Here is a 26730-nt window from a genome sequence, read left to right on the forward strand (position 1 = left end):
CTCACGGTGCACATGGGCCTCTGCATCCAGATGTGTCCTCTACTTTGAGGATGGGGGCGAGGGGGTTTTTAGGGGAAAAATCTGCAAATCAAACATCTGCTTCCACTTAGAGTATAAGATTTGCAGAGCTTTAGGTCCTGGGAGCTTTGTGGAAACAGCATAAGATAAGTCAGTTAAGAGAACGTGTCCGAAAATCCACCCACATCTGTGGAGCGAGGGACTGGCTGGAGCTGTTTGGCGGCTCTCTTTGCGAACCTCCCACTGCGTCTCTGTACAGTGGCCTTATTGCTGCAGAGAGCATGTGTTTTACTCTGCTGCTGTTGAGTACCTTTTATAAAAAACAATAAACCTACAGGAGAGAAACAGAAGTTTTCTTTGACAAGCTGACAAGTATGACTAACAAGATCTGTTGACTAGCTGCCCCACTCATTTCACTAAATTTTTCAGATAGAAAAATAGTATTAAAAATGTATTTTTTTTATGATTATAAATTTACTTTTAAACTGTAGTATACATTACAGAAAAGTACCATGTTTGGAAGCATCCTGTGAAAACCTGCAATTCTGATTTGTCCCATAAAATAGAGTTGGCAATTGGCCAATATTAAATTCTCAACATTACATAACACATGTATGGGTTCTCTCTCGCTCTCTCTGTTCTCCAAAGAATGTGTAATTCAAAAAACCTGCAGTCATTTTCAGTCTTTTATAATCAACTGCCATGTCCGTGATGTGGTTATGAAGTGAAGTGGTCTTTTTTAATGGAGTAATGAGATGAGAGAGGCGGTGTGACAGGAGCGTGAGTGACATTTGGAGAACATATGTAGTTCCACATCATGAAACAAGACCAGGTGTGCGAGTTTGAAAGAGAAGGGAAGGGAGAATGGTGTGCCACGAGCGTCACCAAACGACAAACAGCAGCTCAACAATCTGAATTTCTGTAAAACCTTGGCCTTTCTGCCTCAGGAAATGTCTTGTTAAAAGCCTGACAGTAATGCATTACATAATGCCTACCTTTTTCCCAGCTATGTACCCGCCAGCAGCCCCGAAACTCTTAGTGAAGGTGCCCATTAAAACGTCCACTTCATTGGGATCCACCCCAAAATGTTCTGTAACCCCCCGACCTGTGGGTCCCACAGCCCCAATGCTGTGGGCCTCATCGAGGTACAGATAAGCCTTGTACTTCTTCTTTAGTGCTAAGATCTCCGGCAACCGGACAAGAGATCCTTCCATACTGAAAGAAATAGACAAAGACATTTCAGTTAGGAGGTGTAAGAAATCAGATTATGGACATAGTGTGTGTGTGTATGTATGCATGTATACACACATATATATATATATATATATATATATATATATATATATACATATATATATATATATATATACATATATATATATATATATACTGAATAAAATTATAAACGCAACACTTTTGTTTTTGCCTCCATTTTTCTTGAGCTGAACTCAAAGATCTAAGACTTTTTCTATGTACACAAAAGGCCTATTTCTCTCAAATATTGTTCACAAATCTGTCTAAATCTGTGTTAATGAGCACTTCTCCTTTGCCGAGATAATCCTTCCACCTCACAGGTGTGGCATATCAAGATGCTGATTAGACAGCATGATTATTGCACAGGTGTGCCTTAGGCTGGCTATAATAAAAGGCCACTCTAAAATGTACAGTTTTACTGTATGGGGGGGGGCAGGGGTGTCCGAAAACCAGTCAGTATATGGTGTGACCACCATTTTCCTCACGCAGTGCAACACATTTCCTTCGTATAGAGTTGATCAAGGTTGTCCACTCCTCTTTAATGGCTGTGCATAGTTGCTGGATATTGGCAGGAACTGGAACACGCTGTCGTATACACCGATCCAGAGCATCCCAAAAATGCTCAATGGGTGACATGTTCGGTGAGTATGCTGGCCATGCAAGAACTGGGATGTTTTCAGCTTCCAGGAATTGTGTACAGATCCTTGCAACATGGGGCCATGCATTATCATGCTGCAACATGAGGTGATGATCGTGGATGAATGGCACAACAATGGGCCTCAGGATCTCATCACGGTATCTCTGTGCATTCAAAATGCCATCAATAAAATGCACCTGTGTTCGTTGTCCATAACATACACCTGCCCATACCATAACCCCACCACCACCATGGGCCACTCGATCCACAACGTTGACATCAGCAAACCGCTCACCCATACGACGCCATACATGTCTGCCATCTGCCCTGTACAGTGAAAACCGGGATTCATCCGTGAAGAGAACACCTCTCCAAAGTGCCAGACGCCATCGGATGTGAGCATTTGCCCACTCAAGTCGGTTACGACGACGAACTGCAGTCAAGTCATGACCCTGATGAGGACGACGAGCATGCAGATGAGCTTCCCTGAGACGTTCTGACAAATCTGTCAATTTGTGCAGAAATTCTTTTGGTTATGCAAACCGATTGTTGTTGCATCAGCAGTCCGGGTGGCTGGTCTCAGACGATCTTGGAAGTGAAGATGCTGGATGTGGAGGTCCCTGGGCTGGTGTGGTTACACGTGGTCTGCAGTTGTGAGGCCGGTTGGATGTACTGCCAAATTCTCTGAAACGCCTTTGGAGACGGCTTATGGTAGAAAAATGAACATTCAATTCATGGGCAACAGCTCTGGTGGACATTCCTGCAGTCAGCATGCCAATTGCACGCTCCCTCAAAACTTGCGACATCTGTGGCATTATGCTGTGTGATAAAACTGCACATTTTAGAGTTTATGATTTATTAGAGGTGCTCCAATCAGGATTTTTGAGGCCGATCATCGATCACAGAAAGCAGTATCTGCCGATCCGATCACCGATACTGATCTTTTTAAAGCCATCTTTTTTATCATGTAGCATTATTTATATTGATACTCCAATCAGTATTTTTAAACATTTATTCAGGGCCTGAATTTCATTTTTGAAAATGGGGGGAATTCCCCTCTTAGGTGACTCTTGTGAGAGGATTTTTTTAATTTGAGGGGGGCATTTTCTAGACATTAGAAAATGGGCATTTTTCAAAATATAGATTTATCTCACCCAAATGTTTGATCATCCAGTGCGTTTTTGTTTTTACAATTGTGCAATTGTTGCAGAAAAGCTCACACAGCACAAGCCTGATTTCAAACAGGATCCATCTCTTTACCACAAACACAACATTTATCCATTATTTTGATTTCAAATCCAAACATTGTTACTGAAAATGCTTTTTCATTGTGATTCTTTTTTCTTTTACAGTAATACATTTTTCATAGACCTGTTTAAATGCAATAAATATAAGAAACACATTATTCACTGCTTTTTACTTTTGCATTTAGGCTATCTAGATTTATAAATTAAGTTGCTCAAGCAAGTGGCAAAACATTTAAACTATTTTTCTTATGTTATCACAAACATTCTAAATTAACTTATGAATGGCAGAAACAGTCAGCTCTACTGAAATTTATTACAAGCAATCCTGTGGTTTATAAAGAACTTTGCTTTCCATACCTCCATGAGTGCCATCTATTATTGCTTGTTTATCTAAAAGTGCTCTTTTCCTTTAAACCTAGCCAAAAAGCCTACTCTGAAACACAGTAGACTTTAATTATATGTATTTATAGTGTAATTACTACATTTTCGTGTCAATCCATGTTCATATTTACCGCAAACAATGCGCTGTCACTTTAATTCAGTGCATGCAGTACAGCAAAGATAGACTCGGTGCGGAAACGATCTCTGCGCTGCTGCAGACGCACTGCTCATGGAACGCACTACCGGACCGCAACCGTGTGCAGTGTTACGCCTGTTTCACACATACTCCGTTTGCAGTGCATTTGCGGTACGGCAGGAGCGGCAAAAAATAAAAATTAAATAAATAAAAAGAAAATAATTCAATATAATTTTAACCTTAATGGAATTAAACAAAAACTACATTTAAAACTTTATAATCCATAAAATTAAATGTTTTAAATTTAAATGATCTACCAACAACTTTTCATGTCTTTCAATATTGATGGTGCTGTAAGGGATCTGTTAAACATAATGTCTCCAACCACTTATCAGATATCACTGAAATAGGAGTCGTGGGAAATCACCTGTCTCAGTGATGGCAATAGGCACTACGGTACAGTGGTTGTGAGTTAGTGAATCATTCATAATCTTCTATAATCATGCATGAATTTCATATAAAGTTCATGAAACTTCGGTGTTCACTTCAAAGCACACAGCACAGTGCAATAAATGACCTCAGAAAAAGGGTTATCGATGCTCATGAGGCTGGAAAGGGTCACACATCCATGACTGAAGACTTTGGCCTCAATAAACTTACAATCAGACAGGCAGTGTTCAAATGGGTGACATCACACATCAGAAAACGTCAAACAACAAGAGTGATAATTGTGATAATAAAGATAATTTTGTTTGTGCCACCAGTTATTAAATTCAACTGCTTTAGCTGTTCTCCAACAATGATAGTAAATATATTTTGTAGTGTTTAATTAATATTCTGCTGCTTTGTAAAGCATCTTGAACATTTCTACATTTGTAGGAAACCTCTCTATAGACATTGTTTTTATTACTTTTCTTAATTATATCCTCTTTCATTTGATATAACTTCTCACCTCAAGGCTGTAGTGAATGGAACTGACCTGTAAATGCCCTCCACCATGATGAGGATCTTCTTCCAGACGCAATGGGTACGAGGTTGACCTGAGCATATCGCCTCCTTGAGCATTTTTTCTAGACTCTGCATGTCTGTAACCAAACAAAAAGCAGGCACATTATGACACAATCAGGTATTGAAATAAATACACATTGTCAATTGGTATTTTACCCTAACCAAACAGAAAGCCTACTGATTTTTAGGTCTTCTTAGAGCATAATGAGAAAGATACACTTACAAATACTAAGTGGCTGGTTTTCAAATATTTTCTTGTGCCAGTCATGTGCACCTTCAGGAATATATATGGTTGTAAAATTACACCACTAAGCTCCTTTACAAATTATGAACAACCCAACATGTTTCTAGATGCTTCTGTATGTGGCCAACAAGTTTTGTTCTTGGATATACAGAACAGTGTTTCTCAACCCTCCTTCTTTAGAGACGCCCTAGCAATGCACATCTCAACAGCTCAGTAGATGAATTGAGAGACCTAAATTGAACGTCTTAGATTACTGAGATGCAATCTGACAGTGTTGCCAAAGCTTGCTAGAAAAAGAAGGAATATGGTCTAGTAATATAAACTCAAAATAAGCCTTAATATTTTTTGTGCTTCTAGGAGTGTGAAGGCTTTAATGAATCAAGGAGAACTGCTTGAATTCAATGATCTTATAGCATAAACTTGCACAAAACAAACATTAACAAAGGCTAAATTACATATTATTTCCAATAATTGTATCCTAGAGGAAAGGCTGGAAAAGCCAGAAACATTGAAAGAAAATGGAACTAAATTACATTGATTAATAGAGATGTTAAGTAAAACTGAGCTCTAACAGCACACAGGGATATTCATCAATGCTGTTATTGGTAAGCCATATTTTATTGTGTAAGCCCAAATGTGTGACTGTATTCTGTATTTTTAAGCAAATAACCTGAATTCGCTTATAATAACCAGACATGGCAACACTACAAACTGGCCAACAGATGGCAGAATTTAACTGCAAAATTACAGATTTTGAAAGCCAATGCAGGTTTAATTCTGGCCTGTGTTGCATCTAGGGGCATTGCACAAAAGCAAGATAAGGGACTAAACAGCCCTCTGATCCCATTCCTTCCCTTTTTACCCTATTAACTTACTGCTTTCTCTACTGTCTCTATGAATAAAAAGTGACAAAAAGCCCAAAGAAAAGAATGTTCCATATAGTCTCTCATTAAAGTGGCCTCATTTCAAACAGGTGGACGTATTTAGGCCAGTGAAGGCCAATGTGGACGCGGCCTGCTTTCACTATCCATGCAGTCCTCAAATACTACACTCACCTTAACAGATCCGCCAAAGGTTTCAGGCCAAGAACAACTATACAATAAAGAATGACAAGTAGACTGTATGTGGACAGAAATGCCAAACTATGTTTAAATGTGTTATGTTGTCACTAGTTAATTCAAGATGACAATGACAGTATTTGCTTGGTTATAGAGACTCTGAGCCAGAATAATTGTGTTTGTATTACAAAAACATACTCTGTGTGCAGGGAACATCCACCCACTCACTTCAAAATATGTCTCATTGACATATACAAAACAGTAATGATCATTATTCAAAATGATGTGCAAATGAAACTACAAAAATCCATTCTTTTATTCAGTGTACCATATTTACTGCTGCGATCTTTCCCCTGAGAAAACACAAGTCTTCCAGCATGTAACCGATAAACTAAAAAAGCTAAATCAAAAGCCTAAATATTCCTGATGTCAACAACACATTTAGGGCATTTGAACTAACTGAGTCTGTTTGCATTCAAATGTGCTTTTTGAATGAGCGATCATTCAGAAAAACAGAAATAAATGATCCTCTTCTGCTTTTGGATATATATATTTTTTTATGCTCTTCTCCATTTCAAGTTCAATGTGGGATTCGCAATCCTCCAAAGACAGATAGAGAATTAAAAAATGGCAATGCTACCTTAGTGTGGTGGGTATTTGTCACCAAATATGTTCTACCAACCAAAATGCAGATGATAAACTATGTTATGCAATGCCAACATTTATTCTGAGGGTGTACAGGAATCAACAGAGAAGAACATTTATTGTATTTTCCACCAGTCTCTGCACATGCTTGCTAAACAGGTTGGCTTATCAGCATTTGCTTGAAAGTAAATGGTTATCATTAACTCATCATATCTGCTTATGTTACATCATACACTGGCATCTTTGCGAAATCAGAAGTGGGGATCTCTGCACGAGTCCCCAAGTTGAGAGTCCAACTTCATGCAGTATTCTTTTTCATTTTCTGAGGAAGCTGAACACGGCATTAGTTTACACCATAATTAAACAAACCTGAACCAGCAAATCAAGTTTTTTGTGTTTAATTTGAACAATTGCAGCCAAGCGCAATGGACTAGGGTTGCTAAACTCCTCTGTCACTTTTTATAAGACCATTTTCAAGTCAGACAGTGGCATGTGGAGGCTTTCAGGTTTGCTGTAAGGACCCACAACCAAGTATTACACAGTGCTGTCAGAGTTCATTCAAGCTTTTGTTGTTCATGCATCATGTATTCTCATCCATCCTCTGGAGAAAGATGCACACTAGGTTTCCAGTAGCTAAACAAGAATACCATTAACCACTATGGATTCCTTAAAGCACAGCTTTTATAAAACCCAAATATGCCTCGCTGCAGTCTGATGCTTAAATTTAGTTTGCTAACCATCACAAACTGTGAAGATGATTGACCTCAGTATTTACAAATGCTGGACCTTGAGCAGTTGTGTGGGTAACTGAACACACCGTGACCTGGTGTCTTTAAACTTCATAATATTTTGAATATGTACTCACTGTTGTGTTTGAAGACTCGAATGGTAGCCCCAGACAACCTGGCTCCTAGAATGAGGGACGTGTGATTTAGCTCATCGCTCAGAATCAGGCAGCCCTGGAAACAGACATTGTTACTGCACAGCTCTGAACACATTATGAAGCAGGAATCCATCAATAACACAATGTGTGGAATAATGTTGTGAGGGTCCTTTCAGAAATATCACAAATAATCACAAACAATCAAGCATCATTTATGTAGCACCCTTAAAAAAAAAGTCTAAAGAGTAAAAAAAAAAAAAAAAAACTACAAATTATAAAGCATTCTCTTCATCTTAGTCTAGTTTGCACTTATTATCATATACCTATTTTTTTTTTTGTTAATTTACCTATTTTTCTTCTCTCCCTCAATTTCTGTTATTGAATCTTAATTGCCAATTCTAGTTTAGAGATAGATAGATATAGATATATATATATATATATATATATATATATATATATATATATTTTTTTTTTTTTTTTTTTTTTTTATCTGAACCCCAGGTTCAATCCTGTCCCAGATTCTGGAACCCAGAACCACTTCATTGCCTCTTGCAGTGACCTCTAGTGAGGTGGTCCTTGACCAGGAGAAAAGAGAAGTCCACCCTTATATTTATATTGTCTACAAAAAAGACATATATACTTTACAAAGACTTCTGGGAACACCTATTGAGTAATGACTTTAATCAGTTGAGTTACATTTATGCATTTGGAAGACATTTTTACCCAAAGCATCTTACAGTGCATTTTATAACTAAATGTGTTCCCTGGGAATAGAACCCGCATACTGGGTGTTACTAGGTGTCGCCATGCTTTTTGTCTTAAAAAGAATTGGACTTCCCAATGTTTCTTTAATGTATCTTCTGATGTGATCTGGAAGCCAAAGTCTCAATAGCTACAGAGCACTGCCTGATTCAACAATGGTTGCTGTCATCTCCTCTTCACGTTGAGAGGCCTTGAACTGGCACCACCTCTAGAAGGCACAAGTTGTTGGACCCATTGCTTAACCAATTCTCTTGAGGCTGCGACATCATGAAGACTTTGCTTGAGAAACGAGTCACGTGTCGTGCTCATGAACCTAGTCGCACTTGAGTAGAGGGGTCCGTACGTTTGGCCCTTTTTGCTGTTTTTGTTTTATTCATTAATAATACTTTCACTGATGGCATACAATTGGAAACAGCAGGAGTTGCCGACCGCGAGCGATATGATGGACAAGATGGCGAACACTGTAACACACTTTGAGGACATTCTAAGAACCGAGTTGACAGCGTTGTGGAACGAGTTCGCTTCTCACATGTCAGTTGTTCAGTCGCTATGCTCTAAACTAGATCTTCTTACAGGGGAGATGAGAGAACAAAAGAAAGTCGTCTTTTTTTCTCAGATCCCATTCATCCAACTCTCAGTGAACTTCAGCTGGACATTTGCTGTCTAATTGGAGAAGAGATGCTCTAAATGGTTGGGTGACTGTCTCTTTCACTTTAATGTTCACTTCTTAATTCATAGTTACTAGAAGCTTACATTGTGCATACAATATCGCTTACTGATTATGATGTTATTTTATTTATGTTTCTAGTCATATTCCTTCTCTCTCTCTCTCTCTCCCTTTTTTATTTATATTTTTTATTAATTAATTAATTTTATTTTATTTATTTATTACAATTATTATTATTATTATTATTTTTTAAAATAAAGATACTACCTTGTCAATATGTGACTATGGGGCCAATGCTGGTGCTACAGTAACGTGCAAGTTTTTGTTGACGCCACGGCCCATATTAAGGGGTGCTGGCAGATCAAGGTTTGTTCTTGGTTTGATCTGCCATAGTTCATGGGAATGTGTGTATGTTTTTTTGAATGGTAATGGGGAGGGTGGGGGTGGTTTAATGGTAGACTCAACTGGTTTTATTCTCAAACTTGTATTTTGTCTTATTATGCAGTAATTATGTTCGATACCTATGACTGACCTTAATATTCTGAGTTGTAATAGGCCTAAATGGCCCTCACAAACATACAGGTTTTCTGGATCTTTTGCAAAGAAGAAAGACTGATATAGTGTTAGTTCAAGGATCCCATTTGAAAGAGGAGGATATACACAGGTGTAATAAGTTTTATGAAATGGTATCTCACTCATCTTCGGATACTAAAACCAAGGGCGTCCTAATATTGGTGCGGAGGACTTTAAATATTACTATAGACAAAGGTTGTGATACAGATGGTAGAATAACACATAAAAACAATAGTGGAGAATAGGAATATTGTATTTCTTTCAGTTTATGCCCCTTGTGCTCCTGACCTTACGTTTTCTCGGTTTTGTCAACCTATCTCTTGAAATTTTCCGATTTTGAAATTGTGTTGGGTGCAGATACGAATTCTGTAATGTCGCATATCCTAGATAGATCTGGACCAAAGGAATCACACTTTTTTTTTTTTTCTGAATATGAATCTGTCATCTTCTCTTAAGTGTAATCTCTTTTCACAAGGATCTTTAGGCACGTTTTCGCATAGTCTTTTTTTTGGGGGGGGGGAGTGCCCTTCTCTCTCATTCTTTTGGATTCAGCTCTCATAGGACCTGTTATATTTGTTGGGTACTAAGATATGTTTGACTCTGCGCCATTTTTTCATGAATGACTTTTGGGACTTCACTTTGTCCGTCCAACAAAGATGTTTACTTTTAGCTGCTCTCACAACAGCAAAAATTGCTAGTCAACCTCCTCACACAATGGACAGACGTACCTGGACTGTGTGTTTGTTGGACTATGTCTCGGTGGAACTCTCAATTTCTTGTGTGCATGGATCTAGTGTAGAAACTGTAAGTTTGTGTCATTCAGCGTTTGATCTTTTCTGAAATCAATGTGAAAATTATTTTATAGTGGGTTGGGGTGGGTTCTGAATTTGCACAGTTGTTTTTTGTTTGTTACTGCTGTTTTAGGAAAAAAATTAAATAAAAAGTTGTTAACAAAAAAAAAAGAAAAAAAGAATGCAATCCAACCAGTTGCAGTTTTCTGGCACCTCAAGACAGTCCTCTAGCCTTCTGGCTAGACAAACCCTATGGCTGGATAAACGGCTGGATAAATGGCTGGATAAACAAACCCTAATGAGACACCCTAACCAAGCACTGTCAGTTCTAACTGTGTTTGCCTATCTGATTGAGCATTATTTTTAACAAGGGTTTGTTTAGTATGCTGGTTCATTGGGTTATTCTATGGTGCGTGAAAAACTGTTTATTGTAGCAATTAATAGCAGGCACCCAGAGATAATAGATTAATACCACACTTGTAAGCCCACTTCAACAGATAAAACTGAGTGATTTAAGACAGATGTAAAAATAAAGAGGCACTGGTGAAGATTATTTTTTAAACGCTCACCTTTCCGACTAGTGCCGGAATGTTCATGGAATTGGTGGCGAAACCCATTCCAAATGCCATGGCAGACTCCATCCCCAAGAACTCCGCCACAAGCTGCTCCAGGTTTGCATGGATGCTTAAGTTGCCTATAAAAAGATAAAAAGAAATGTATTATTAAGCTAACACCTTTATCAAAATTACAAGAGTCTCCTTGGTGACTTTTGGCTACATGAGTCTACATGAGTGCCATGTCAAAAGAAACTGAATCTGCTCTTGAGATTATAAAGACCTGGAGGAGGCTTTTGAACAAATAAAATCCAAGGCCACTAAAAGTAGTAGCAGTCAACGGTAGCCCTCATTTATTTTACTTACTTTAGATGGATACTAAAAAAAAACTTTTGTTCTATCCATTAGCCCTCAGTCTTTCCCAGTCAGATTAGGTGTTCTAACAGCTTTGAAGGAAATTCTATTTTCCTGCATGCCTCCTTCAACTTTTCTAGTTTTAGAGGCTCAGACAGGGTCAGCATGGAGGAAACAAATGAGATCTGTCAGAAAATATCAGGTGAAAGGTCATTAATGAAAGTGACAAAGTGAAAGTGACGTGACATACGGCCAAGTATGGTGACCCATACTCAGAATTCATGCTCTGCATTTAACCCATTCAAAGTGCACAACCACAGCAGTGAACACACACACCGTGAACACACACCCGGAACAGTGGGAGGAGTTGGGGGTTCGGTGCCTTGCTCAAGGGCACCTCAGTCGTGGTATTGAGGGTGGAGAGAGTGCTGTACATTCACTCCCCCCACCTACAATTCCTGCAGGCCTGAGACTCGAACTCGCAACCTTTGGATTACGAGTCCGACTCTCCAACCATTAGGCCACGACTTCCCAATCACTCAGTAGGTGCGTTCAGAGACTAAAGACATAACTGCAGACATGAAATACTGCTATAATGTTGGTACATAAATGTCAAGAAGACAAAAACTAACAGAACATCTGATACTGTGAGATAAAATGTGACCCAATGTCCTGTATAGATTAAATATAGATAGAGAAATTGGCTATAGATATGTGCCATAAATCTCTAAAGTGTTTTTTTATTACTACTGTAAAACAATTACATTACCTTTTGAAAACCCAAATAAACAGGCCCTAAAGTCAGAAGTTATCACATCTAAACACCAGTGTTGAGAAAAACAAAAAAACAAAAACTGAATTTAGACTCACTTTTAAGGTAAAGTTAGATTAAAATAATTAAATAATAATTTACAACTTTTGTTCTGAAATTTTCGAATTAGTTCTGCATCCTGTTTGCTGTCTTAATTTAAATTAATTAAAATTCTGGAATGTTAATGACATTATTAATTCAAACCTAAATCTTGCACAATTTCTAAACACACATACTTACAAACATAAATTAACAAATTTAAAAACACAATGTAGTTGTAGCAATGTTAACATGCATGCTCAGCCACAGTGCTTATGTGGGCATCGTTTCCTGATCCCACGAATCAAAGTAGCAAAAACACCATAATGGTCTGACCTCTAGAAAAGTTTAATAGCTTTAAGCATGAAATTCTGGCTAAGGATATATATCCCACTGAATAAGACAGCACTCCAGAATGGTTGTACAACACCCAGTGCTAGTCCGTGAGAAAACACCTCTCCTTTTACATGATTCCTATAGAGAGCTTTGTACTCTAAAGCAACATTGATTACTCCAGACCTCCAATCATTCCCAAACACTGCGGCAGCTGAAGCATGATGTGTTTGATTAAACCTGAATCAGGGCCAAGCGGCTACACTGCACTTCAATGTGATAACTGAGAAGCTCTCTCTACAGAGGAACCCATAAGGGTCTTGACTTCTAACCAGGATATTGTAGTAGTCTAATGAAGTGAGAAATGAGAGCGAGACCCATGAAGAGCTCATTCACCTGGTGGGAGTGTATACACAAGCAGAAACTACCCATAAAACAGCAAGTTCTCAAAGTATCTTAACCTAATTGAATTTAAATCGGTGGGAATGGCGTTCAAGGTTAAATACAAATTAAGCCCAAACAACAATCTCTGACCACAGGTTACCACAGAAAATCATGTTTACAGTAATAGTGTCAAAGTGAGACAAAGCACTGTGCCAGAATAAACAAAGTACATACATGTAAATGTACGTACTTTAAAGGGTTACTCCACCCCAAAATGAAAATTTTGTCATTAATCACTTACACCCATGTTGTTCCAAACCCGTAAAACTTTGTTCGTCTTCGGAACACAATTTAAGATATTTTGGATGAAAACCGGGAGGCTTGTGACTGTCCCATTGACTGCCAAGTAAATAACACTGTCAAGGCCCAGAAAAGTATGAAAGACATCGTCAGAACAGTCCATCTGCCATCAGTGGTTCAATCTGAATGTTATGAAGCGATAAGAATATTTTTTGTACGCAAATAAAATAAAATAACGACTTTATTCAACAATTCGTCTCCTCTGTGTCAGCGTAGCGCCATTTTGGAGAATATCCGTTGGACGCAAACTGCGTACGCTGTTCTGTGTCAGCTGCGCCACACGGATACGTAAGTGATTAATGACAAAATTTTCATTTTGGGTAGGAGTAACCCTTTGAAATACTAACATACTATTTAACATATTGCACTTTAAAACAGACCTTTTAACATTAACATGAGTCTAATATTATAAAATTGCCTAATCCTGTCTGTGTAAAGTCATATACAATTTTTCAGTGTTTCTCCTGTTATGCAAAATTGGCAAACACTGTACTTTTTAAACCAGTAAACAGGTTTATCCACCTAAAACAATAGTCCCAAGCCTAAAAAGATGCTTAACACAACTTTGCAGCATAAATAAATACACATTTTCATATGAAACCATTAATATCGCAATTCAAGCTTCACATTTTTGTTTTTAAGCCCTCTAGAGACTGTCACTAGAAATACAAATGCATTTTTTTTTTATATCTCCAATAAGAAAGAAAATACAAATCTCAGACTAGTTTGAATGCAGCTCAAAGATTCTGGTTCACAAGTCACTTAAGAACCCTCAAGAGGAAGACAACTCTTGTCTAATAGGAAACTATTGTAGCAAACAGCATTTGCCACTAGCTGGTTGTAGAGTCATCGTGGTGAAACATTTAGCTCGTTACAATAATTTTGACTCTTAAATGGCCTATTATGTTGTCGACTTCTCCATACCCGAGTGCCACGTGCTTCAGTGATATTAGTGTTTGACAACTGTAACAATGTACTCTTAGTACATTTAAATAGTCCATGGTGACTGAAAACACACACACATTATAATAAAATATAAAGACACAGACACTCCTACAGCAGAATTTCTGTAAATGATTGATGCACCAGTATTAAAACCGGTCACCAAAAACAAACTGGGACCTTATTGATCTTGCAGTCGGAACAAAAAAAAGTGTTGTCAACTGTGACCGTAATGTTATAGCTAAAAATCTATTACCCAACATCACATGGGTTTTCTGTAAAATAGTAACCTAATGTAACTTGGGAGTTGGGAAACACAATAACATCTTCACAAATCTCCAATTAGTAAAACATTTTAAAGCAAGAATTACTCATATGTTATCATTTGATCAAATAATGTAGTTATTTATACTTCTTTATTCTTATATTTATTAGTATATACTTATTTAATATAATATTTTACGTTTCCTATATTTAGTTTTTAAGAATCTATAATTTATATATTTTTCTATACTTATTTTACTCATTTTTATGTTTTGGAATTCTACAAAATGATTAGAAAATGCCCATTCCTATACATACACAGGTGTCTAATTAGGAACTGCATTTTAATAAGGAGTCGTGGGGTTAGTTGTTATTGCTCATTTTACAGAAGGCCTGCAGAAATATATCTGAAAGAAAAGTGCAAAAAATAAATGAATCCCTCAAATGAATAATGAATGATACGAAAAAGACTTTACACACAAATACTCCCATGCCTCATGATCACGTGTTCTTTTTGTGTCCGTTTCTGATGTGGTATTTGGCTTAGATTCACCACAGTCACTGCAGATAAAGATCTCGGATGACCTACTTTACTATGAAAATGATCTGATATCTGGTGAAACATTTATATAATTAAGAAGGGGCGTGTATTTATATTGTGTAAGTGTGTATGTGAGAGGAGGAAACAAAAAAGTAGTGACTGAGAGAGAAAACAATGGCGAAAATATTTCCTGTCTTGTCTTGACCTGACTCTGCTCACGTGATGTTTTACAGCCTTGCTGATGTCAGAACAGGTAGCAACAGTCATCAAGCAGCTGAAAAATGTCACATATGCAACAAACCAGACCCTAGAACATTCTTCACACTAAAAAGTACATACTGTGCCTGAACAAGTATAATCTCTAAACCCCCATCAAGGATTTCCATGGAAGTTGTTTGTGTACACAGTAAGCATTTTTAAAAGTTATATTAAAGAGACGTCACTCACAAAGAGTACTTTTATAACCGATTGAATGATTTCGAGCTTAACATTAATAAAGAAAAAAAAAAAAAAAGGAAAAAAAAAATATATATATAGTATGCATATATATATATATATATATATATATATATATATATATATATATATATATATATATATATATATATATAATAGGCCATTTAAGAGTCAAAATTATTGTAACGAGCTAAATGTTTCACCACGATGACTCTACAACCAGCTAGTGGCAAATGCTGTTTTCACTACAGACTTTTCAAGCCTGGAAATCACAAGCCTGGTTGTCTATCAATATGAGAACTTAAAAAAAAAAAAAAAGTACATACACCCAGATAACCATTTCACCTCTTAGCCTTAATACAAACAAGCCAGCTTTTAACCTAAAATAAACATATTTCAGCATGGAAATATGAGGAAGATCATTAGGAGTAATTTGACTAATCGTGACACATATAATATTCCTGCAGAGAGAGATATACAACAGTTCAGTCAATCATCAACTTATGCTGTAAATTCAAAAACGGGTTGGGCCTTTAATAAATCACCCAGAAAAAAAAACCTGTTACATCTATTCGTGAAGGAGGAATTCTATGAACGCTGCTCAAAGCAGGTCTGATCACAAGTGGAAAAAAAAGCTTTTGACAGGTTAATGATGGCATTAACTAAACCAAAATAGTTGCTCAACAACCTACTATGCTTAGTCTTAAACAAACAATGTTGGATGCTATGGGTGACCTGTTTTTGTGTTTGTAGGTGCGTTTCGTTTGTGGTGTAACCACACATACCTAGTTCCTGTCTTGTGCTGCAGACGCCCACCCCATAGTGTCTGGTCTCCTCTGCCACAGTTTTCAGAAAGTCGACATTGTTTTCAGCAAAACCCAGGTAGTTGTAGGAGCCCATGTTTATGACGTTTTTAATGGTTCTCCCTGTTAACCTGTCAAAGAAGTAACACATTTTTTGCATGTTTGTCACACTTTAATGTTTCAGATCATCAAACAAATTTAAATATTAATCAAAGATAACACAAGTAAATACAACATGCAGTTTTTGAATTAATTTTTTTTATTATGAAGGGAAACAAAACAAAATCCAAACCCACATGGATTTTGCCCCCTAAACCTAATAACTGGTTGGGCCACCCTTAGCAGCAACAACTGCAATCAAGCGTTTGCTATAACTTGTAGTGAGTCTGTTACAGCGCTGTGGAGGAATTTTGGCCCACTCATCTTGGCAGAATTGTTGTAATTCAGCCACATTGGAGGGTTTTCCAGCATGAACCGCCTTTTTAAGGTCATGCCACAGCATCTCGATAGGATTCAGGTCATAACTTTGACTAGGCCACTCCAAAGTCTTCATTTAGTTTTTTTCAGCCATTCAGAGGTGGATTTGCTGGTGTGTTTTGGATCATTGTCCTGCTGCAGAACCCAAGTTCGCTTCAGCTTGAGGTCACGAACAGATGGCCGGACATTTTCCTTCAGGATTTTTTTAGTAGACAGCTGAATTCATGGTTCCATTTATCACATCAAGTCTTCCAGGTGCTGAAGCAGCAAAACAGCCCCAGACCATCACACTACCACCACCATATTTTACTGTTGGTATGATGTTCTTTATCTGAAATGCTGTGTTACTTTTACGCCAGATGTAATGGGACACACACCTTCCAAAAAGTTCAACTTTTGTCTCGTCAGTCCACAGAGTATTTTCCCAAAAGTCTTGGGGATCATCAAGATGTTTTCTGGCAAAGCAGAAAACTGAGACGAGCCTTTATGTTCTTTTTGCTCAGCGGCGGTTTTTGTCTTGGAACTCTGCCATGCAGGCCATTTTTGACCGGTCTCTTTCTTATGGTGGAGTCATGAACACTGACCTTAACTGAGGCAAGTGAGGCCTGCAGTTCTTTAGATGTTGTTGTGGGGTCTTTTGTGACCTCTTGGATGAGTCGTCGCTGCGCTCTTGGGGTAATTTTGGTCGGCCGGCCACCCCTGGGAAGGTTCACCACTGTTCCATGTTTTCGGCATTTGTGGATAATGGCTCTCACTGTGGTTCGCTGAAGTCCCAAAGCTTTAGAAATGGCTTTGTAACCTTTTCCAGACTGATAGATCTCAATTACTTTCTTTCGCATTTGTTCCTGAATTTCTTTGGATCTCAACATGATGTGTAGCTTTTAAGGATCTTTTGGTCTACTTCACTTTCAAGATTCAAGATTTTTATTCGTTACATACACAATTATACAGAGTATAACCAGCAGTGAAATGTAAGGTTGTCAGGCAGGTCCTATTTAAGTGATTTCTTGATTGCGAACAGGTGTGGCAGTAATCAGGCCTGGGTGTGGCTAGAGAAACTGAACTCAGGTGTAATAAACCACAGTTATGTTTCAACAGGGGTGAAACATAACATTGTGTTATCTTTGATTAATATTTAAATTTGTTTGATGATCTGAAATATTTAAAGTGTGACAAACATGCAAAAAAAATAAAAAAATCAGGAAGGGGGGCAACACTTTTTCACACCACTGTGTATATGTATGTATATATATATCCGAGGGTTGAACCCCCTACAAATGTCATTACAAGTGACTGTGTATTGTAAATAATATAATGGACATATACTTAAAATAATTGTGTAAGCAGTAAAACAAAATAAACGCAAAAAAGCGTTTTAAGTTCAGAAATGTTTTAATTCCTCCCTCCTTTGCCTCACAGTGGTTTGGTCCACTGCCTCCTTTCCACCTTTACCGTTACACACACACGAGTAATATGCGTAGTGAACAATATGAACCAAACTCATGTTTAAACACGGTCTCCATGCTATACACATGCTGTGTACACATATCTATTTGTACAAGTACAATTTTGGCTGCATTATTTGTGTCCCCTTCAAAAGTTGCTCTTGAGAAATTTTATGTTTATTGTCCCCCCCTACTGTTAGATTAAATTTTTTAAGTCTCGCAACCCACCCGAGGGTCGCGACCCAGGGTTTGAAAACCACTGCTTTAGACTTCAATGTATCGTCATGAGCCGCAGGGTTTAATTTGGTTTTGTCTGTGAATGTTTTTTTTTTCTCTCTCTCAATGCCGTGAGTCCCATTGACAGCCATTATATGACCGACAGAGTGCCACGGTTTGAGTTACAAATCTTTATTTGTGTTCTACTGAAGAAACAAATTAACCTACATCTTGGATGCCCTTGGGGTAAGCAGATAAACATCAAATTTTCATTTTTGGGTGATCTATCCCTTTAAGAAGTCTTGCAAGGACACAGACATCCTGCAGGAATCGGCACCTAAAACACATCCTGGTCTTTACAACAGGGTCATAACTGTTTGTTTTAATGCAAAGCATATACCTACCTGAAAGTCCAGTTGTAATCATCTGAGACCCTTTCCATGATGTCAAAAACTGGACCAGGTAAACTGCATATAGGCCGGTTCCAGTTATCCCTGACTCTCATGTACAAGTTCCGTTTGTAAAAGTTTTCAAAATCTTGGTACAGGGGAACAAAATCCTGAAATACAAGAAATTGGTTACAACATAATGACTATAAGCACTTTTAATATAACCTAACATTAGTATTTTGTGCTTTCCTCACCACAATATGCCCTATTCATTAAAAAAAATAAGAGGCACGGCTGACACAAGATCAGCCATAAAAAGACACTGTTTGTATGTGGGTAGTTACAACCGGGTGAATGTTTCAAAACCATCTGCTCTGTAAGTATCAGAGTCCTGAGAGACTCACCCACATCTTGTCCTTAAACTCTGCCAAAGAACAAGAGAGAGGCTAATCAGATTCCTCATTGTGCTACCTTTACTAAACTTACTTTGAACTGCTCAGAATCCTAGTTAAAACTGTAGAAAACAACAAAAGCGCAAAAAATTGCCGCCTGACTTTTATAAGTTTTGCATAAGCTTTTGACTGCCACTCATACGTTTTTCTGGTCACTGGGGAGGTGTCTGATCTTTGCCCAGCGTTTCAGATTACGCATTCAAAGCGTTCTTTTAAGACACCAAGAAAGCTTAAACAAAAAAAATGCATAGAATTTTTTGTTCTCTTTTAACACATAGAATACACAAAGCACACAGACTAAAGCTTTGCTGGTGTGTAACTCAAACGCCAATGTAGAAACCCCTGTTAAACAGGAAAAGGGAGAACAGAAATGCTGTGAGATCATTTGAGGCCACGTGCAAATTTTGCCGTGCTTAAGTAAAAACTGTTCTTTTCCGGTTCATATATTTGGGAATATATAAATGGGAAAACATGGTGCTATATTCCTACACCGAAAATTCTGTTGCACTCCCTTCTTACTGATGTGTTTTTGCACTTTACAGATTAGAGCTAGGTTAGAAGATTTAAACAGTGCCAATTTGGCTGAAGTGTTTCACACTGATTATGGAAAATATGGCAAGCACAGTGCAGAAAATCCACAATGTGTTACTCATATCAGTATAACACAATTTTAGCATTTAAGTTTGTGACTCCCATCTGAAAGCTTACCTTTTCATAATCTTACCAACTACACTTTAAAAAACTCAATTTATGTCTTTGAATACTCGCATCTGATGTAATGTCACCAGCTTTGAGTTAGAAATGTGCATGAAAGAGGCATCTTTGTGAAGGCGGCATTCTCAGCGGACAGACTGAGAGCAGAAATAATGAACCCATTCTCCTTTGGGGTTTAATTGCGTCTTTAACCTCCCCAGCATCACCTCTCACATATCATGGAGATTTTCCGTAGTGACAATACATTTTCTTTGACAATAAATTTGTCTTGACAAAAACTCATCTTTTTACAGTTATTATTTCTAAATGTTAAGAATGTAACTCTCTGAGCATTTGCTATTGAGACACACAGAAATTTGAAATTCTAATGTAAAAATAAAAGTTCCACCAATCAAGTGGAAAGTTTACATGAGGTAATGAACAAGACAAACGGGAAGAAACTAACTTTTCTCCACGTGATGGTTACCACAGTTTGAGAAATAGATGGAGAGCAACCCTACCTTTTGCTCTTCTCTCTCCTGGGCCTGATGGCACTTCTCTAGGCCAACAGCTCTTAAGAAATCCCTGAAATAGCCAAACAGGATGACAATTCCATAACCCATGTATGTCAGGACAGCCACGTACATGGGGGTCTGCTCAAATGAATCTTCACCCCTAACTTGAGGTTGATGAAAATGGTCTCCCTTGCCATTTTTCTGCACCTAAAATACCATTGACAAAACATTAAAGTTAATATTATTCAGAAATGCAAACAGGTAAGGGAGAATGCCCCCCGGATTGGGGGCATGCTCCACACTGTAAAAAATTTCAAGCTGTTTCAACTAATTATTATTTAGTGACTAGTTCCACAGAAATGTTACGTTCAGTGTATTTCTGACTTCAAAATGTTGCCCGAATTGTTATTTTTTAGTTGGTTCAACCGTTACTGAAGTTTTATAGTGCACGTGCACGTGTTTTTATTAGTTTAGTCAAGATTAGCATAGCTAATTGTTGACTGGATTTGAAAATAACCATTCATTCAATGTTTTTCAAGTATATTTGTGTAGACTTAATATAATATGTCCTCTCAACTAAGGCCAAGCAATAAAATTAGCTCAATTTAAATATTTTTGCCCTTCCAACATTTTGTTAATTTGATTTTTTACAGTGCACACGGAGCTTCTTTAAAAAATATTTATTTACATGCTGTTTTGTAGCTACTTTAATTCATTATTATTTTTTTAAATTACCTTATATGTCCAAAACTGTTATTTTTCACACACAAAAAAAAATTAAAATAACGTCATCTTCCAACATTTTACAAAAATCAAGATATTTGAATATATTTGGTTAAAACAAAATCCCATGTTATAAAAGTGAGTAAGTTAGTCACTGAAAGGTGAGAAGTTTGCATCTATGATTATTGTAATCGCACTGCAATTAAATAGACAAAAGACATTCAAACATATGGGCCTACATTAACTAAACACCTCAATTCATAGATTTCAATAATAAAATGTAATTTCTATGTTTGCTTCAGCCATGTTTAAGCCATAGCCAATATGTCACTTTAAATGGCAAATACTATAGTTTGTTTTATAGAAACCATAGTTAAATTAAGAGAGAAGCTACGCCACCATTGTTTTGCCTGTGGCTACAAATACAAATTTTACAGTTAAACAGTATTTACAGTTAAATAAGTGTTTACTCTTATGAAAATAGTTGCATTAGTAACCATATTTACTAATGCAACTATTTTCATAAGAGTAAACATTTATGTCATTATCAAAACTGCGCTTGGACTTAAAACATATTTTAGGGATGACTAGGTATGACTCGTTTTTCGAAGGGATTCATTTAATGAACCATCTGACCGAACCGTTTCGATGAAATGAATCAGACCTCAACTCTTATAGGCTACTAAGTCAAATCTATGATGAATATGTTTTCTTTTTAAAATAACACGTATAACTTGACGCATTGAGCAGAAGTGATGCGGTTTGACTTACCTTTTCATTTCTATGATATCCATTTTTCAAACTGTTGCTTTGCTGTTGTTTCTGGTTAGAATGAGACTTCAGGGTCCCATTGCATGAATTATGTTCATCTGTTCGTATCATGTTTGCGAAGCGTCAACGCTGAGGAATGAATTATGACAGGCTTTTGAACTTCTCTTCTCTGTCCCTCAGTTTAGAGAAGTGTGTGTTTCGGTTGAAGTGTATTTCCCTGATGTGACTTCATCATCCGACTTCATGCTCAACTGACTTTGATTTGTGTACACACAGCTTTGAACCAGGAAGTGTTCACGGACATCAGGTGAGCGACGCGACGCGACGCGACTGGGCGCTGCCTCTGAGAGCGTCGTTGATGATAAGGGAAGAGTTTCAGGCTTGTGCAGCGAATCTCGTTCTGAATCTGCGTCTCAATGGGTTTTATAATAGCATAAATGAAAAGTATAATAGTTGAAACCGAGTTTCTGCCTATTATACAACCAATTATCAAACAGCATCAAAAAAAAAAAAAAAAAACTGACTTTACATAGTTTAATTAGTTTATATTAACCATCATAACTGTCCATTTGTTTTAAGAACAAGTAACAAGGGATGGATTACGCATCGGGCCTCAGTCTGTCTGCCAGGGTCCTTGATCTGTGAGGCCCCTCAGAAAGATGCACTGCAAATGCTGAATATTAAGTATGTTATCAAAGTTGTTGTAATTGTTGCAATGTATTAAACAGATGGTGTTTTCATTAAAATAACTAACATCGTCTTATATTTGAGGTGCCATTTCTCCTCGTGTATTACATCTCTGACTGTTAAATATTATAAGTCTATAAATTTTTTATTTTTTGTGTTGGCTGCTTATCAGTTCATGTTTCCATTGTAAACAAATGGATACATTTTTTTTAACAGGGATCATTTTGAAAGATAAAATCTGAAAGTCAAAATTCTGCAATTTTAAGTCACAAATCATTAAAAATGAAGTCACAGATCAATAAGTTTTTTATGTTGCATAAAGTTTCTTACAAAGCATCTCTAAAAAGTCTTATGACACATAAATTAAAGTCTATCAAAAATTAGATAAATGTAACCAAATATTAGCTAAACTATTATGAGAAAAAAGAAATAAAAACACTTTATTTTCCATTAACGTTCATTATATTTAATATTAGGACAACAGGTACTCCAGGTAGTGTTACTTTAGTAAATGCATAGTAAATTTCTATCGCTTTAATTATTTTTTGTAATTTTACTTTAACTTATATAATTTCAGTTAGTTGCCAAGGAAGCATTTCTCATTTTGTTTAAGTTAATCTAGGCCTACTATTTATATTTTGTTTATTTATACTTAATTAGCATGATTTTTTTTATCATTAGCTTTTATTATTAATAATAACAGCACTGAGGAGCTCTTGTGGTCTCTTTTTTTTTCTCAATAAGTGAAAGTTAACTTTAATTTTTTAAGTACTTTTGTCTTCCATAACATTCTCTTACGTATGATTCTTACATTGCATTTCATAAATTTACAACAGAATTTATAACAGAAGTGACATGCTTTTCTTCCTGGTATCCAAGATGAGCTATCTTTGAATCTTTTGCTGCCTTCTGAATATCTACCACTCCAACTGCATTCAGCAGAATGTGGGAAGTCTTCACCACAGAACAAGAAGTCATTGTGATTACACAAATGAAGAAAATCTGAAGCCAGACTTCCCTTGCCTTTTCAATGGGTTTGTTCTGTTGTTGTGCTGCCCCCCCCCCCCACCCCCCAAAAAACCCACACAAAACACCTGAGTGAGTGAATGGGAGGAACAGATCTATCTAGATGTAAATGAAGAGAGAATTAGAATGGCAATGTGTGGCACTGGTAGCTGGCAGCAGCCTGCAGCTGTCTGAACCAATGCTGGACCAACTGTGGAACTGTCACTGCTAATTAACCACAGCTCCACTCTGTCTGGCTCTACCTCTCTTTCTCTCCTCACTAAACCCTGAACCGTCCCCTCTGTCCACCTCTATCCCTCATTTCTTCACATCCAATGAGCTTCCCAAATCTCTGCCAGAGACTTCGAGCTAAGGGAGCTGTGCTAGCCTAGATCTGTCAAGCATCATTAGCTTTATTAATATTAGCACTCATTATTTATCTCATATTTGCATGACAGGTGTTTCTATGCGCCCTCCCTCTAGACCTCTATCAGTTAGGCTTAAAATTATTGATGCAGAGAGGCCTTGTTGTTTTATTACTTTTGATATTATCTTATTGGGTATTCAACATCTTTTTTAAAAGGTGGTATTTTTTACTTTTATTACTTTAGCTGCAGTTGGTAGGTCACGCTAATTTCAATATGTCTAACAAACTGTTCTTTGCGCGTCTTGCCCCGTTAAAATGATACTGATAATTATTATTTTTTTTTAGATAATAAACTAGCATATACCGACCTGAAACATTTTCCTCGACGATAATTCAATTAAAAGTCATGTCCCAACCACGTCCCTTTTCCCCTCGGTTGTTTACAAACACAAATCATGACATGAGAACAAATCACTCTTTTGAGTTGGTTCTTTTCTGCAATCTCTCAATACATTCTGGGGCGCGTTTCCTAGAGCCAACTATGGTCGCAAGTTCTGTTGTTGCCAATGGAGTTCAATGGAACTCGCAAACATTTGCTAATGATGCTTTTGGGAAACTCACCCCTGGTTAGCAAAACGGTCTGAATCGTTGCGAGATTTAGCTTGGCATGTGAGTAAGTCATTTGAATCAGCTCACTTAGGCTACTGTATTGTTCAGAGCAGTTGCTCACTCGCTTACTGCTTTATTTACTGCTTTAATTGTCTGCTTTACGACACAGTTTACCAACAAGCACAAAGATATGGCCTATCGCAGGTGAAGACTCTTCCTTTCTAGTATCGAAACACAGTACATGTATGTAAATACCGCAGTAAATGAGAGTAATAATCATGCAGTACCATAGTATATTGAAAAAATACCATATATTTTAAAGTCCCGTGGTACAGTATTTCTATCTGATACCATCACTGTACCACTGCCCCGGTGTCCTGTTTTGAGAGGAACTTTAACTTGTGCTTAATATACAGTAGACCTGCATAAGTCTTTCAGTTATGCTAGTACCTTGGTTCATCACAGATCGTATTCATTATATCATTTTCCTAACAATTCGAGGCACACGCACGTCTGCAAGATGTCTGTTAAAGATCTCTTGATCTGGAAAGCATCTGCTGTGTACAAACATCTGACAGACATCTGTAAGATGTCAGTTTTACATACATTCTAAACCATAAACATCTTAAAGACATCTAATATACGTCTATTTGACATCTAATAGGAGACATCAAATAGACATCTCTGTAATGTACTTGTGGTATCAGGGAAAGCTTGAATGGAATCCTTTTTTGGTATTTTCCATTATTGGCTTTAATTACAACAGAGCTACTTGAGCTTCATGTAAATCCTGGTGATCATGTTATGAATTCAACTGAAAACTATTCAATAAGCATACGCAATAATATTTAAATGTCTTACATTATGTATAAGAGTTCACATGGGCAGTGTTAAAAATGAGCTTATTATGTTTAGTGACATTGAAATCTCTGATACTTTTTCATTTTGTTTCACAATATTTCAATTTTTTTCCCCAAATCCTAATACAGTACATGCTTCTTATTTCCACATCTACATTAAATATAATGATTTAGATTTACACTGTGGTCTAATACTTGTGGACTGCACTGTAGGTAACTTACAATACAAAGTTCTATATTTCTCCAGATCTTTGTGATGGTTTAACAAGAATTCCAGCTGAGCCACATGTCTGCCTGCTAACCAAACCCTTCCCGGCAGTGTTTCTTAAGTAAGGTGACATGTTAATCAAAGATAAAAGAATAAGATTATCACTTTTACGCTTCAGGAAACCTTGCTGTTTAGAGCTCTCCTGACCTTATTTTACAAGACTACATGTCTGGGTGTGTTTGTGTTTGAGGTAGATTCTTATTTTGCTAATGACTATGCAAATGAAGCTCACAACGCAGCATACATCTGCACCTAGAATAAAAGATGGAAAAATCTATTCTTAATGGAAAACAGTGGGAGAGTTAATCCAGCATTGCTTCATTTAAATGTTTTGTGTACAAAGCCTCTTCCTAAAAAGGTTCTTATCAAATGAAGGCATGGCGCTCATTTCTTTTGATCTTGAATGAGAATGTTTTCTATTCTGTGTAGCTGTATTGTGACTCATGTTGTGTTTTCTTCCAGATTTTGTAGCACATTCTTTGTGGTGATGGTAAAATGAGATAAAATTCCCCTGGAAAGGTGAGCACACCTGCTGTAAAAGAGTTCCTCCTCCACCTAGTGGTCAAATCAAGAAGTAAGTCAGGCACTGACAGAATAAAGAATCAAAAGAATAAAAGTAGTCATGGAAATGAAAGTAGGCCTACATTCTTTCAGTAATAGGATTTGTAATACAGAATATTTCAAGAGCTGCACTTAATCAGATAACGAAATGAACATTTATCATAGTATGCATAAAGAAAGTGAATATGTGAATTGAAATAAATGGCATAATGTAATTTTGTTCGTTATCATTTCACCATCCACTTTATTCATTGTAGGCAGCGCTTTGTCTGTGTCGTGTCTCTCTCTTGATGTTTATGGGTGATGTCCTTGCTGCTCTGTCCTAGGAGGGGCCAGAGTTAATGCAGTGCTATTTGTGTTGACCCTCAGGGGCCATTAAATCACATAATTTCTTCATCAGCTGGGTCTGACCTGATTTTCTAGACGGCCTCCTCAAGCAATGTGGGGAGAAAAATTAAATGGTACGGAAATGTAGATATGTTAGTGTAATAGTGCATTTCATTTTTCTATTTGCCCTGCAGAGAAAGAAAATGATATAGAAATGTAC

At 37.1% G+C, this 26730-nt stretch overlaps 1 protein-coding gene across 1 annotated transcript in view; it reads right to left on the reverse strand.

Annotated features, from left to right (window-relative positions):
- Positions 1–22170, reverse strand: part of LOC306882414 (serine palmitoyltransferase 3-like) — a 30528-nt gene extending 8358 nt beyond the window's left edge. Inside the window, exons 1-8 of the mRNA XM_079437013.1 lie at positions 21827–22170; positions 20339–20539; positions 18688–18842; positions 16128–16276; positions 10874–10998; positions 7494–7587; positions 4653–4758; positions 1014–1233 (exon numbers count right to left, since the gene is read on the reverse strand). Of these exons, the coding sequence (XP_079293139.1) occupies positions 1014–1233; positions 4653–4758; positions 7494–7587; positions 10874–10998; positions 16128–16276; positions 18688–18842; positions 20339–20539; positions 21827–21937 (1161 nt within the window). The 5' untranslated portion in view covers positions 21938–22170. The remainder of the gene's footprint in view (positions 1–1013; positions 1234–4652; positions 4759–7493; positions 7588–10873; positions 10999–16127; positions 16277–18687; positions 18843–20338; positions 20540–21826) is intronic.
- Positions 22171–26730: the final 4560 nt, after the last annotated feature.

Source organism: Barbus barbus, assembly GCF_936440315.1.
Source record: "Barbus barbus genome assembly, chromosome: 16".
Lineage (NCBI taxonomy): Eukaryota > Metazoa > Chordata > Actinopteri > Cypriniformes > Cyprinidae > Barbus > Barbus barbus.